General features: G+C 24.7%; 2 protein-coding genes across 4 annotated transcripts; one reads left to right on the plus strand and one right to left on the minus strand.

Annotated features, from left to right (window-relative positions):
* Positions 1-985: 985 nt before the first annotated feature.
* Positions 986-3,501, minus strand: LOC113548976 (G-protein coupled receptor 143-like). Of its 3 annotated transcripts, none has more exons than XM_026950098.1 (7): positions 3,305-3,501; positions 2,989-3,185; positions 2,816-2,927; positions 2,478-2,566; positions 2,217-2,395; positions 1,401-1,728; positions 1,083-1,271 (listed from the first exon to the last, which is right to left on the minus strand). In XM_026950098.1, exons 2-7 carry the CDS (start codon positions 3,136-3,138, stop codon positions 1,083-1,085), a joined length of 1,047 nt encoding a protein of 348 aa, XP_026805899.1. In that variant the 5' UTR covers positions 3,139-3,185; positions 3,305-3,501. The 3 variants fall into 3 exon arrangements, with proteins under 3 accessions (XP_026805900.1, XP_026805899.1, XP_026805898.1); XM_026950097.1 differs by having other exon boundaries at positions 2,989-3,141; positions 3,305-3,500; XM_026950099.1 differs by lacking the exon at positions 3,305-3,501 and having other exon boundaries at positions 986-1,271; positions 2,989-3,138.
* Positions 3,502-3,683: 182 nt separating this feature from the next.
* LOC113548975 (probable RNA-binding protein 19) lies at positions 3,684-9,474 on the plus strand. The gene is made up of 16 exons (XM_026950096.1): positions 3,684-3,888; positions 3,961-4,165; positions 4,251-4,414; positions 5,763-5,927; positions 5,991-6,243; positions 6,304-6,513; positions 6,595-6,777; positions 6,880-7,031; positions 7,097-7,210; positions 7,635-7,770; positions 7,838-7,975; positions 8,041-8,162; positions 8,235-8,437; positions 8,497-8,610; positions 8,669-8,904; positions 9,338-9,474. Exons 1-16 carry the CDS (start codon positions 3,853-3,855, stop codon positions 9,400-9,402), a joined length of 2,496 nt encoding a protein of 831 aa, XP_026805897.1. The 5' UTR covers positions 3,684-3,852; the 3' UTR covers positions 9,403-9,474.
* The last annotated feature ends 4,536 nt before the right edge of the window (positions 9,475-14,010 follow it).

Genomic DNA, 14,010 nt, shown 5'->3' on the forward strand with positions numbered 1-14,010 from the left:
GACCATCTCTGGCTAGTGCCAATGCTCCAGGGGCGTCCTCAGGGGAGAGGACGAATAGGCTAGTCGCCCCTCATATAGCATTTTTTCCATCAAATTTTTATAATTTATATTACCTATAGTAATTTGTGTATTTATATAATATATATAATGTATGAAGTTCGCCTCTCCTCCCTATAAGAGTGTAAGGATGAAAAAATGCATTTATATTTACTTTTAGATACACGAGTACAAAAATTCTTAGTTTGTGGTTTAGATATTATATTTATAAATTTAATTATTTTTCATTATACAATAATGTAAAACAGTACCAATGGAGTAACTTTGTTTCAAAACATTCCGAGTAACCAAAATATCAGACTTGGCCTTTCAAACCTTCAAAGACATAATTTGACTAAAAGTATTTGTTACAATCACTCCTGTAATATGTAATATGATACATGTACAATAGGGTTGATAGAAAAAACAAATTAAGAATAGTATCAATAATAATAAACTATTGAAATATTTTTTAAAAAATTATATTTTAACTTGTAATTTATAAATATTGAATACAAATTGATTTTTTTTTTTAATATTATTTTTACAAATATTAGTCTGATTTAGTTAAATATTTTTATTCAATTAAATTACAAAAAAAAAAACATACACATTCAAATGTATAAACAAGAAATAAAATAAAATAAGAATATAACATATTTAAAATTTTTTTTTTTCATTTTCTAATATATAAAATATAAAGATGCACAGCTATATATATTTAAAAAAAACATGCTAATATATCTTATTGTCAGTCTGAGGTGTATAAATACAATAATAAAATAGTTAATGCAATTGTTAAAAATATAGTAATTACATACATACCAAAAAATTAATACAATGGAAATGCCTAACAAAAAAATATTTTGTTCACAGCTATAAATTATTGATATATAACTTTATGGTACAATAAAAAAACATAATACATATTAAAATTATAAATGCAGAGAATTAATAACTAGTATAAATACAAAATATGTCTTGAACATTTTTTAAATTTTTTAACAAATATTTGTTTGGGTTTAGTTATTAATTGTTAAATTCAATTATTCAATTATTTCATAACCATTTGAATTTGCTGAACCTTTTACAATAGCTATTAATAAAGGTCTACATTCTACTATTTCCTGAACTCTATTTTGGGTGCTAAAACATTTACAACAGATTTGCTCAGTATGCTCAAGTAAGTTGTATAGAAAACTGTTGAAAAACGCTTGCATAGGATTCAAAATAGCCTGAAAATAAAATTGATATTAAATATAAAAATGTATGTATATAATATTTGATTATAGATATTTATAAAAAAATTATTATGTATTTCATAATAAAACCTTTTTTTTAATAATATACTTGAATGTACATACCATTAGATACCAAAGTATAAGCATAACTCCATTTGGTAGATTATCCCAAGATGTCCATACTATTACTGCATTGATTAAATTGGGTGCCCAACATAAATAAAATCCTAAATTAATTAATGCAAATCTCTGTTTAAATAAGTCCAACATTTTCCGTTCATTTGTAGAGTATTGTGCCATGTATGAAGTTATTATGTGATAAATATATCCAGTGGATAAAGAATATAGCACTGGGTTGACTACCATAACAACAATGACTGGCAAAAATGTAAAAAAATAATTTGGAAGAAACTTCATAACAAAATTTTCTTTAGGGCTCAAATTGTGACAGCTAAAATAATTAAAAGAAAATTAGTAGATATTAAGAATTATATTAAATTAACTGAACATTAACATTTTTTAAGAGAATGTCAGTGTACCATTCATTTTTGACCAACTCACAACAAAATTCAGTTTAGAAAATACTATTTTGTATTATTAGCTTTAATATTGGAGTAATTAATATAATATCAACCGTAAAGGTAATAATATCATTTATATCACTTATAAGCTTTTATTGATATTTCAAAGCAAGTAATAGGAATTATAAAAACGTAATATCTTACATAGATGTACTCAATTTTAACTTAAAATATTAAAAAAAGTTTATGATATACCCTAGATAATATTCTTACCAGTAAGTTTAATAATAAATTTATTCACTAAAATATTACAGCTGATAACACAATATTTGTATCTACTTATCACACATTTACTATGTTGCTTCTGGGTCGGACACAGAAAACAAATAGTATATTGACTTCTCTTAATAGTTTATACTTTGCATTTGGTCTATAAAGAGTAGAAAGTCCAATAAATGTAAATATGGCAGGAATTGACCAAGCAACAAAATGATATAATTTTCTACATGAACGTTTATCTTGATATGCTCTCCACATGTCTACAGCATACAACAAAGTCCAAAACCAAGTTACAATGTAAAAGTACTGTATCCAAACCTTTTCATAAATAAGATAACAACAATAAACTTTAGAGAAACCTAGAAATTATATGATTTAAAAGTTAAAAGTTAAAACTTACTGCTAAAAATATACAAGAAACTGTATATGGTTGTCCATCATACCATTGAAAATGATGCATTAATTTTAAGCAGGACCTTAAAAGTATACCTGAAATTATAAAAATAACCAGTTAGAAGTATTTCTATAATATATAATTGACCCCTATATAAAATAATATAATCTCAATAAAATAAGATAGTTAAATTTTTTTTATAAATAATAAATATGTAGCTACTATAATTTGTTATTAGATTAAATTTATATATTCTAATTATCAAAAAAATGTAAAAGTAGATTAAAAATTTTAGTGAAATGAATAAAATCAAACTAAAATATTCAAAGTTTAAATGATTTTACCCAATGATGCACAGACATCTGCTATTGCTAACCACATTATTATATATTTTCCTCGCTGCATGATATTGCAATAAAATCTATTTGGAACTTTTAGCTCGATTTTTGGCAATATCTAAAATTAATGTATTATTGTATTAATGATCATTATAAATATATATTTGAATACTCATTACCTGGTATGCTGCACCAGTTATTCCTATTATCGAAGACAGTAAACACACCATATTAAAACGGTCTGTATTGAATTCGTTCATGAGTTTATAAGACGGATGATAATCAAGTGCTCTACGGCAACAAAATGTTTGAATTGATGGGTCAGCCATATTCTATGAGCATGTATAAAATTCAAATTTAAATTTCGTTTGAGTACCTATAAATTATTTTTATTTTACAGGAATTGATTACACATATTACATAATATACTACATACTACATATATTTACTGTACATCTTAACCAACATAATAATAATTTATAGTAATAAACTCACGGTTGTTAAGGTTAATTGAATTTCTAATCAGAATAGCGATTAAATTGATGGTTAATTTACATACATTATAACTTACAATAAATTAATTGATTATAATAATTTAAATAAAATTTACATTGTCACAGTTACAATTAAAAATAATTATATTTTATATACAAATGTTAACATATTATCAATTATCTGCCACTTACTGGTCAGCGCAATACAATAAGTTATAATAAGATATTATCTATAAATTATTGGCGCCTACCTACCTACGCACCGGCAAATTGTTTCGAAATTTCGAAAATTATTTAAGGTTATATATATAAATACTGTCTTTTAATATTGATACCACGATATAAGATAGTACTATCTTAAATCGTGTTTAAAACACACGTGAATCCTAACGTGACGTGATAAATAATATTATAAATATTATGAAAAAATAAAGTAAAATATGCAATAAAATGATGTATTAATTATTATAACTAAATTATGCTTTACTAAAGGCTTTAGCATTAAGCATTATTAATTCATGTACTTCAAGTACAAGTGTTGTATCGAAAATGTCTCGTTTAATCGTAAAAAATTTACCAAAATCCGTAAGTTAAGCTTACAGAGATTTTTGATCATCAAATTTTAATAATAATTTTAATATTTTTTAATATTTCTAGATAACCGATGACAAATTAAGAGAAATTTTCAGTGAAAAAGGAATTATTACTGATGTCCAACTTAAATATACGAAAACAGGAAAATTTCGTCATTTTGCTTTTGTTGGTTTTCAAAATGAAGAAGAAGCTAAAGCAGCTTTAGATTATTTTGACAATACCTTTCTCCATTCTTTACGTATAAAAGTAGAAAAATGTACTGAATTAGGTAAATATTTCAAATAATTATTAATTGTGATCACTCTGCTGTTCTTGTTTTATAATATATGTGTGTTTTTTTAATTGATCATTAGGAGATGATAATAAACCCAGATCATGGAGTAAATATGCACCTGACAGTACAGCCTATAAAAAAGAACATGGTACTGCTAATTCCGAAGAAGTTATAATCCAAACAAAACCTAAGACTAAAAAAAAAAGTAAACTCAAACCTGAAGTAGAAGACAAATTAAAACAGGTATTTATAATGTTGCAGTTGTAATTTACTATAGAAATTTTGTTGTTATACTTATATCAACTAATAATTAGTTCTCTCCTATCACTACCTCTAAATTCATAGTTTACCTTAAAAGCTAAAGAAACTCTAAGGCTTCAAAACGAGTAGTCTTAAGTCCTCGAGTTTTGTAACTCTAGTTGATAAACTCAAGAGTATATTGTGCTTGACACTGAATTATGCTTGTATAGGTATATACTATATGATAATTATCTAAAAATTGGTACAAACTATAATTTTAAAACTTAATCAAACTTAGGTTAATTAATTAAAATAATTCATAAGTCCAGTAAATTGAATTTGTTTTTCTATAATATAATATGTATAGATTTATTGTTTGTAGTTAATTGATTAAAAATAATAACAAAACCCAATGTCAAATAAAACTAGAAATCAAAATTTTATCTTTTATTTTAAATATGAATCATGGTTTTAAAAATTCTATTATTAATTATTAACTAAAACTAAACAATGTAGTTATATTTCTTATACTCTTAAATAAATAAATTTATTATTGTCCATATATATTGATCACAAATTAAGATATTCTATATATATATTTTTTATACTAATTAGTTTCTTCGAATGAGCAAATTATTTGATCAATAATGTTTCTGTACCCATGGTAAATTGATTTTTCTTGGATTTTGCTTTATTCCTCGTTATATCCAAGACTAAATATTAAGAATATATACTGTAAAGCACTCAAAGTTCTTGATTTTATTCAAAAAATGTACACCAAATTTAAACTATGTTTTTATTAATAATTAGTTTGTCCTTTAATTGAATATAGTTTTGTCGTTTGGGTTTAACATTTATTCATCATTGCAGACTTTCTAATACTGGAAAAATGTCAATGTAAATTACTAAACTTGATATATTCTTAAAATTAATTGTTCTCATGACTATTCTCATATCCAAAAAGCTTTAAATCTATCTTCTATTTCAAATCAAATAGAAGCTGCGAATTTAAATTTTTTTTAGGGCAATTTAAGCTATTTCCAAGTAATTTTTATACATATTACACTTTTTGAAATTTATGTTGCACATTCTGCATTTTTTTTTGTACAAAAAGGTGTGGCCTATAGGCTATAGCTATAACAAGCTATGAAGATTAGAATTTAGAACATCATAGTTTAGCTTGGACTTTATGTTTTATGTCATTAAATCTAATATGTCACTGCAAAAAATATCATTATGAACTATTTTTACTATATATAAATTCTATGTCATATGAAAGCTGTTTATGTAATAATGTAAAAAAGGTGATACTAAGTTTGTTGAAATACTAAACATATGAAAATATTTTTAGCACTTAAATGATCCTATGTTTACTGAATTCTTGGAAGCTCATGGACAAGAAAAAATCCTTGAAGATATAAAAAATGAAGATAAAGTTGAAGAGTCATCCACTCAAAAAGAAATAGAGGAAGAATCTACAAATAAAGTTGCAAATGCTGATATATCTGATTTTGAAGTTTGTTAAATTATTATAAATATGCATTTATAATATTATTGAATATGTCATAATATTTTTTAGTATTTAAAAATAAAAAGTGGTAAGAAATCTGAAGCAGAGGTTTTGAAAAGTCCAGGAACTAAAACAGAATATCATACAATTGTAATTCGTGGTTTACCATATAAAGCAAAAAAGGCCATGTTGAAAGAATTTTTCAAACCACTGAAATTAGATTCTATACGTTTACCACCTAAAATCAAAGGCGTGGCTTATATTGGATTCAAAAATAAATGTGACGCAGAACAATGTCTCATTAAAAATAAGAGTTTCTTAAGTATGTTTAGATGTTGAATAACTGGTTAACGTTGTATGAATATTATTTGTTAAATTCTAGATGGAAAACGAATACTATTATACCCAATGAAAAATGAAGCTGATGAAGAAGAAGAAAACAATAACCATAATAAAAGAAATCCTGATTGGCAGAAACAAACTGATAGTTTGGTACATGAAGAGAGCATTGCAGAATCTGGGCGCATATTTATTAGAAATTTACCATTCATTACTACAGAGGAAGAATTACAAGCAATATTTGAAAAATATGGTATATTTTTTAATTTTAAAAATTTAGTAATTATTTTATTTTATCTATATATATAAGCTGATATACCATTAAATTCTATAGGTCCTGTAACTGAAGTTATAATTCCCATTGATAAAATATCTCGACAAGTCAAAGGTTATGGTTTAATTACCTATCTTATGCCCGAACATGCTGTGAAAGCATATACTGAATTAGATGGTACAATATTTCATGGGCGTATGATGCATTTATTACCTGGAAAGGCAAAAATTAATTTAGAAGATGGTAATTGTTTAATTTTTATATGATAAATTATTTATTTGTAATGATTACTGAAATTATTAATTATTTTTTTAATATTCAAAACATTTATTAAACTACAATTAGAAACAACTAATGAAGGCAGTTCATTTAAAAAGAAAAAAATGGCAAAATTAAAATCGGAAGCAGGGTTATCTCACAACTGGAATAGTCTATTTTTAGGACAAAATGCAGTTGCTGATATTATTGCTAAAACTTATAATACTACTAAAGAAAATGTAAATGCTAAATTAGTAATTATTATTTGTGTACACAAATAATTAATCTAATCCTATGTCATTAGGTACTTACTGGTGATAATGCTGCTGTTAGATTAGCTCTTGGGGAATCACAAATTGTTTCAGATACAAAAATTTACCTAGAAAATCATGGTGTTAAACTAGATATATTTAATCAAGTAAGTCCTACTTAAATTTATCAAATTTTAAATTAATCAAATGTATATCTCAAGCTTGTAATATGAGCTAATTATTTTAAAAATATTTTTTTTTGCATAATTTTAAGTTATTTCCAAATATATATGTACATTTTTAATTACAGTTTTTGAATAAATTTTTTATTTTTTATTCCAAAGCAGAATAATGTTACATATAAACATTTACTACTTAACTTACTAGTTATAACTAATTAAAGTTAAAATTCAATGTTTGTATAATTATTTTTTATAAACTCATATTATTCAGTTCAAGAATATTAAATTAAAAATGCATATTGTCATACAAAAATATCAAAAGTAAAAAAAATTATAACTACCAAAATATAATGAAAAATATTTTTTGTAATAATATTCAATTATTTGTATTTAATATTTATTTTTGTAGACTGTGATAAATCGAAGCAAAAATGTTATTTTGGTTAAAAATTTACCTGCTGATACAACTGAGCTTGAGTTAAAAGACATTTTCTCCAAGTATGGCTTAGTAAGCAGGGTAGTATTACCACCAAGTGGTGTCTCTGGTAATTAAAGTTTAAAGATTTATTGTTTAATCTAGTTTTTAACAATGATATTGTTGTTTTGTTACAGGATTAATAGAATTTGTACAAAACTCGGAAGCTAAAACAGCATTTCGTCAACTTGCTTATTCTAAATTTAAACATTTACCACTTTATTTAGAGTGGGCACCAGATAAAGTTTTCACTGATGCTCCTCAAAATATAAATGGTAAACAATAATTTAAAAATACCTTTTAAGAGGATAAAGTTTCATTACATTAATTTTAATTTTAGAACAAACCTATTCAAATTCTACCATTAAAGAAACTGTAGATGATATTGATGAGCCTGAACCCGATACCACATTATTTATTAAAAACATCAATTTTAATACTACAGAAGAACATATCACAAAAGTATAAAAAATTAATTATGTTATATATATTTTTAGAAAAAAATACCATATTGATAATCAAATTTATGTTTAGCACTTTGAATCTTGTGGAAAAATTGCAAATGTTACTGTTGCTCGAAAAAAAGACCCTAATCATCCAGGACAATTACTGTCCATGGGTTATGGTTTTATTCAATTTTATAGACAAAAATCAGTTAATGAAGCATTGAAAACCAAACAAATGTCAATGTTGGACGATCATTCTATTGAACTTAAACGTTCAAATAGAACATTACAGTTAGTAGTATGAGGACACAGTTATATTTTATACATTTTAATAAATTAATTTTTTGTAGAAGTACAACAGTTGTAGATCGAAAACAAAGTAAATCATTTGAAGAAAGTACTAAAATACTTGTACGAAATATACCATTCCAAGCCAGTATTCAAGAAGTTATTGAATTATTTAAGTATGTTTCTTATAATATAGTTTTTAGAGTAGAAATTGTATTATTGTTAATATTTTAGAACTTTTGGAGAACTAAAAGGGTTAAGAATGCCTAAGAAAATGATAGGAACTGGCACTCATAGAGGATTTGCATTTGTTGAATATAATTCTAAGACCGAAGCAAGAGCAGCTATGGAATCCATGTGCCAAAGTACTCATTTGTATGGTAGGCGATTGGTTCTCGAATGGGCACAAGCTGGTGAAAATCTTGATGAAATGCGTAAAAGAACTGCAGACCAATATCTGTTACCTGGAGGTTAGTTTTTAATTAACATTGTTTAGAAAGTTTGAAAATGGTTTATAATAACTAATAAGATGGACATCAGTTTTACTTAGCCATGTAGAAATTGTAAATAGTAATTGTAGGGAACCTCCTTAACTTCAGATCATTTAAACCAAATGTCCACCTAGGTACATTTATACTAATAGTATAAAACATTTTCAAACTTTATAGATAAATTTGTATATTCATCAGTGACAATTTTAAATTGGGATGACATGGCTTACTCTATTATAATTTATATTGTTATGTTAATGAATAAAACACCATAGGGTGTTTACTATTTCCATCACACATGAGCCTAAAAAAAGGTTTAAGTAGAAATTATTCTATAATTATGAGTTATGTCACTGATTGATGTTCATTTACTAAAAATTATTAAACAGTATAAATATTCTATTTTTTTTAGGAACAAAAAAACATTGCAAAGGTGTTGCTGATATACAAATAGATGAAGTTGAAAATAAAGAATAAAATTATAAAAAATAATTGTATGTCATTTTTATTTGAATAAATGACTAGTGATAAATGTTCTAACACATATTATTTAAATGCAATATTTATTTATATATATATTTACCTCAAGCATACCTAAATACGTTAATATTTTAATTTACTTACTGATTAAATTATTATCTATCATATTTGAGGTTCTGAGTATAGTGATAAATGTATTGATTTTACAATGTGTGCTTTTTTTTATTATGTTAATAAGGTTTATGAAAAAAAATTAGATTTATAACCTCCATATCCTTTCTGATAAGAAAGTGAATCTAATTTTGGGAGGAAAATTTTTAATTCCCAGTAGGTACTTATGAGTAATTATTGACAAAATCTATTTTTTTATTTTGTTCTAATTCAAAAACAAGTATAAACTTGAATTTTTCATCAAATGTTTATACTAGAATTTTCTACTAAGCATTTTATGATTTTTAAATAATTTTGATTTTTAAGTTTTTAAAGCTATTTATAGACATTTAACTTGTTTAATTGCTTTCTTTAGAGATTGTTTCTATTATTATTATATGAAAAAATTAACATTAGGTACGTCATAAGTATTGTTATTATATCAATTTAAAAAGCTATAGATACAATGTAATTTTTTTCTTTTAACCATCTGAAGTTAAAATGTTAACAAATTTTTTAATTAGTTTTTAGTTAAAAGAGTATTAAATATTCAATGTCAATCTTGAAAATTTAATACAAGGCTGCTTTTTTATTTTTTGTATAACAACATTATAATAATTAATGGAAAGAACACTAAATTAAATAAATTTAATAAAAAATTAAACTTTATATTAGGTAACAGATTAAATTGTTATAACTAACATAAATTAACATCAAGGTTATTTATAAGTAGTTCTTATTGAAATCCAAAAATTTAAAAATATATAATTATAATTTTTATTTATTGACATTAGATAAGTTTAATTAATTAGGGAAGTTGCTTAAGTAAAAATTGAATATAACGATTTTAATTATGTTGTTAATTCAAAAATATTTGCGAGAATTTGGAACTTTTACATGTATTTTAATAATTATACTTATTTAACTATACGCATTATGTAATGACATTTTCAAAATATTTCGAATTTCCGTGAATTTTAATAATTGTTGTCTGTTTGGAATATTTGGATAAGTATGCAACAAACCACGGAACTTATTTACAGTTTTACACCGTTTTACGCGATGTCGACGCAGAGCAGTGAAAACGAAAAGCGCGAATCGTCCATTTTTTTGGATAGACCAAAAGCGCAAATTTGTTTTGCGCTTTTGTACTTTAGAAGTGGGATAAATACGATTTTGATAAAATACACTTTATTTTTGTAAAATTTATTTGCCTTATGGTTTGTTAAAAATATAACCTTTTGATCATATTTTGCGCTTATGGGCTACAGCCACTCAGAAGTCAGAGTAGTTATAATTAATACAAACAAAAATGAACATTGCACATGAATCGCTAATAAAATAATTTTGATTAACTTATTAGTTAATAGTTAGGTACTAACATAAAAATAGTTTAAAAAACTTAGCTTTTAGATTTTTAGCGAAACGATAAATGTAGGTATATGATTTTATGATGTGTGTGTGAAGAATTGCTTCAATTATCAATTTTGAGGGTAATTATTCTAATAGTAAATTTAATCTAGTTAAAAGTTGATACTTTTAATATAGGTCAAAATTGATAATTCCAAAATTTTTATAACTTTTAACTTACATGTCACAAAAATAAATAGGAAAAACAAGATTTTTATATAAAACCAGTTTTTGACAAAATCAATGTTGTTTTAGCGTGACATAGATTAAAAGCATTTCGCATCATTGTCGTCAAATTAATATTCTTTTTAATGAAAATAAACCTACATAAAATAATATTAAGTTTTGTGTTCAATATTATTTAAAATGCATTAATAAATTAAGAAAAAAAATCATTTTTTTTTAAATATTATGCTTAATGTAGGTACATTCAAAAATCGATGAAATATGTACTTTTTCCCTAAAACTGACAAAATACACAAAATATGTAGGTATTTTTAATTTTTGATTTTTAAACTTGCCAACGTATAGTTCGGATTTCTATAGTTTGATCTGCTATAATTCAAGATTATACAGAACAGTATTGAATATATTCACATAACTAGTTACATATAAAGTTGTAACTTCTGCTACTGAGCCATATTCAAGTTTATAAGTGTCGATAATGATTTTAAGAACTATTATTTATTTCAATTTGATTATGCAGTAAATAACTATAACCAAAATAATAAATCACTTATTTTAAAATGTAAAAATCATTAATATTTATTAATTCAAGCATTTCAAACTTTATCTCTTATTTTCTGTATTAATTTAAATTTAATAAGAGTTTCCAATATTTCTTTGAAAGGCTTTTGATATAATGAGTGTTTTACACTTTTACGTTTAATGAATCACCTGATGTCCTGATAGGTATTAGATTTTATTTTATTTAACATTCTATAACTAGATACTTATAATATTATAAGCTAGGTACGTCTATAATGCTAAAACTAGTTCGGTAGTTCGGTACCTATTAAAAACAACACTATTATAAATCCTATATAGGTACATTTCTTATTGTATCTAAAATTAATAATGAAAAATAAAATATGTTTCAAAAATATATAATAATGCCACTTCTCACTTAGCCCCGCATTCTCATGACTGTAGGTATAATATAACATGGTTAATGGTCCATTAATAAAATATTAATATTCTACGCTTGCATAAAATTATTAAATTGTTCATACTTACTCACTTATTCACTCACTTACTCTCTTTATTATTTACCTATAGCCGCGTTGATAAAGTATTCCAAGTATTTGGCATAGTACTTTTAAGTTAGTACCTACTTTACCATTATTATTGCATAATGTAAACGCCCATCATAGATAGTGTTGCCGGCTACCATTGAATTGGCTCCCAATTTCGAGTAAATATAAAATAATATTGAATTGGCTCTTGAAAAAATATATATTTTTAAACATTATTATTTAACCAGAGGTTCTCATATTATAGGTGTTTACTTTTACAACGTCAACCTAATATAGCCTGGCAGTTTGCACTCAAAGTCTACTGCTAGATATACCTATACTATTTATATATACAAATTTATTCGATTTCATCTTGGACAATCTTGGTATAGAACAATAAAAAAGTTTAGTCTTTCATCGGAATACATACAAAATACAGAAATAGGCCAATATTTAACGTATATATTTGGATTGCCATTCCTAGATCCACAATCAGTTGGGGGTTTCTTTTCCGACGAATTAGCTGAAATACAGCCTATGAATGAAAAACTCACAAAATTTAATGATTATTTAGTAGAAAATTATGTTGACAATGATTCAATATTTCCACCAGAAATTTAGGCAGAAAAAAGCAATAGTACTCGTATTTGTCATACAACTAACTCGTGCGAATCTTTTAATTCCAAATTTAATTCTCAATTGTATTCTCCACATCCAAAATATATTATATAGTATTCAATCTGATAAAAAAATTATTATAAGGAGTTCCAATACAAAAAACCACACAGGAAAGAAATTAGAAATAAAATACATTTTTTAGAAGATGAAATTAGTAAATATGATACTGGTGTAAATACGAGGTTTTAATATATAAAAATATTGGCCAATAAGTATAACCCCGAAAAATAGTCTAATATAATATTTGTATTTAACTTATTAATTTGTGTGTATAAATTTTATAATGACGCATTGAGCTATAATATTGCCTATTTTTTTAAATTTTTTAATTTAACCTTGTATTTATATAATATACATATATTTTATAATGACGCGCTTAGCTATGACATTGTCTTTTTTTATTTTTTTAATCAGTGTAACGATGTAAAATATGGGAATTACCAATTACGTACTTAAAATTATTAATATTTTGGTAACAAAAAATTTTTGTTTTTGAAAAAAAACGGTAAGGAGCTAATTCAACAGTAAGTTCTTGGGAGCCAATTTAAAGGTACTTATTATAGGTATAATATTGACTACCTGTATTGGGGAGTCAATTCAATTGCACCGGTGTTTCTAGTGTTGGTATAGTCAGTGGTGTATTGCTAAAAATATTCGTGGGTATACGCCTTCTAGATCTTAGGTGTCAATGATATACCTATAACACCTATAACATTGAATCAAAAAAAATTTTTTCTCGTTTCGCTCGAATTCACTAACAACCTTTATTCTAATTTCTAATCATCAGTATCACTTTAACCAAACAAAAACTTAAAAAAATTAGTACAATGTAAGAAATTAGAATGGTTACTAACTGCCAATAACTTAGTGATTAGTGCACTAATCATGATTGCTAAACATGATGTATTAACATATTTTTTTCTAATGATCACATTCGAGGCTCGTCTTTACAGAAATTTAATTCATGAAATATAGAATTTAATGGTACAGTTTTTATTTTACATTTTTTGCATTTTTAGGGAATTTTATACTTTAAGGTCATTTTTGTAGTATTTTTAGTGCATTTTATTCATTTTTGAAAATTCTAACAGGTATACGAGGCTATACGGCCGTATACCCGCGTATCGTCGTT

This window comes from Rhopalosiphum maidis, chromosome 4 (assembly GCF_003676215.2).
Source record: "Rhopalosiphum maidis isolate BTI-1 chromosome 4, ASM367621v3, whole genome shotgun sequence".
In the NCBI taxonomy this organism is placed as follows: Eukaryota; Metazoa; Arthropoda; class Insecta; order Hemiptera; family Aphididae; genus Rhopalosiphum; species Rhopalosiphum maidis.

Excerpts from the sequence above, each read along its gene's own strand:
- LOC113548976 (XM_026950099.1), bottom strand. The coding sequence starts at position 3,138 with ATGGCTGACCCATCAATTCAAACATTTTGTTGCCGTAGAGCACTTGAT. Across the intron at positions 2,928-2,988 it reads TAACTGGTGCAGCATACCAG|ATATTGCCAAAAATCGAGCT; the intron begins GTAATGAGTATT and ends CATTAATTTTAG. Across the intron at positions 1,729-2,216 it reads CTTTATAGACCAAATGCAAA|CTGTCACAATTTGAGCCCTA; the intron begins GTATAAACTATT and ends TAATTATTTTAG.
- LOC113548975 (XM_026950096.1), top strand. The coding sequence starts at position 3,853 with ATGTCTCGTTTAATCGTAAAAAATTTACCAAAATCC. Across the intron at positions 4,166-4,250 it reads AGAAAAATGTACTGAATTAG|GAGATGATAATAAACCCAGA; the intron begins GTAAATATTTCA and ends ATTGATCATTAG. Across the intron at positions 6,778-6,879 it reads AAAAATTAATTTAGAAGATG|AAACAACTAATGAAGGCAGT; the intron begins GTAATTGTTTAA and ends AACTACAATTAG.